The sequence below is a fragment of the Emiliania huxleyi genome (assembly GCF_000372725.1).
Source record: "Emiliania huxleyi CCMP1516 unplaced genomic scaffold EMIHUscaffold_4470, whole genome shotgun sequence".
Lineage (NCBI taxonomy): Eukaryota > Haptophyta > Isochrysidales > Noelaerhabdaceae > Emiliania > Emiliania huxleyi.
Genome location: NW_005198636.1, coordinates 449 through 1,719, shown reverse-complemented (window position 1 = coordinate 1,719; position 1,271 = coordinate 449). Strand labels below are relative to the sequence as shown.

General features: G+C 67.3%; 1 protein-coding gene across 1 annotated transcript; it reads left to right on the top strand.

Annotated features, from left to right (window-relative positions):
• Positions 1 to 321: 321 nt before the first annotated feature.
• On the top strand, positions 322 to 946 carry EMIHUDRAFT_256189 (hypothetical protein; the record flags this gene model as incomplete). The annotated part of the gene is made up of 3 exons (XM_005768809.1): positions 322 to 493; positions 761 to 815; positions 889 to 946. The coding sequence occupies 3 exons, from the start codon at positions 322 to 324 to the stop codon at positions 944 to 946; spliced, it is 285 nt and encodes a 94-aa protein (XP_005768866.1).
• Between the last annotated feature and the right edge of the window lie 325 nt (positions 947 to 1,271).

The following is a 1,271-nucleotide window of genomic DNA, read 5'->3' as shown; positions in this document are numbered from 1 at the left end:
ACAATGCCAGCCGCTGGTCGGCGACGCTCCGTGGCGGACGCGTCTTCGAGCGGCAGGGCGAGCGACCCAAGCCGAGTAGTGCAGTCACGTCGAGCGAGGTTCGCTGGCGCTGGACCTCGCTCCTCGGCCTCTCGGACGAGCTGTCGGCCAGGCGCTCGCCATCTCGCGCCGTCGAGCTGGCCAGCCGGGAGCTGGGCTCGCTGGTGGGCGCGTGGCTCGAGCTCGCGCGCGGCGGCGGCGCGACCCTGTGGGGCACAGACCGTGCGAGTGCATCAGCGCGCTGGGGCGGCGTCGACCCGTCGTCGCAGCCCGTTGGAGCGTATGCTCATTGACAAGGACCTCGGTGAGATGCCTCCGGCGGACCGGCCAAGCGAGCGTGCGCTGTGGGTCGCGGCGCTTCTGAACCCGTGCGGCGCAGATCGCCAGGCGTGGCCCGTCCTGGACATTCGACCGGCGGTGCTGACCGCGACGACGCCGATGGAGCGGGCTCTCGGTCGCCAAGACGGGGATGGTCGACAGCATGTACAAGCTCAAGGGCGGCTCATGGCCGATGAACACGTACTACTGGTGAGGTGGAGAGCGAGCTGTGACGTGCCCGCCGGGGAAGCCGCGCCGGGAGTGAGCCTCGAGAAGTCTCGCCGGAACGGTTTGGACCCCAGTTCAGATACGTCCACAAAACACCTAAAGCTGTCTGCTATAGCCGCAGCCACTCCCAGCTGCTCGGTGTGAACAGAGTTCGTACACCGAGCAGCACGAGCAGGGAGCGTCTGCAGCGACAGTCGCTTCAACTTCACCGCCGTGGCGAGCCTGGCGAGGTCATGCTCCTCGCAAACTCTCGGCGGCCTCCCCTGGAGCACCCACCTGGCACTCATTGGCCGGCGCCCACAGCTGCGATGCGGTCGTGCGCGCGGATGCGAGCGACGTCGAGTTTGAGCGCGACGCATAAGCGCGCATTGGTGAGAGTGTACCTCGAGAGTGGCGAGTGCGGGTGTCGGAGAGTTGCCGTAGTGTTCCTTCACCATAATACGATCTTAAAAAAGCACTGGCGCGCGTCCGAGGACACACCTCCTCCTCTCTCCCCCTCTGCGCGTCAGCTCTGCGCAGCAGAGCCCCAGACTCTGGCCTGGTATGTTCGTCCACTCTGCGCGCCGCGCCGCGCGCTGGCGGTGCAGCCGCGCCGAAGGCGCAGATCCGCGCGTTTTGCGCGCGCGCGCGAGCTCGCATCGGTCGATCAAAGGCATCGGATTGGCTCGCGTCGACGTCCGAGCTGC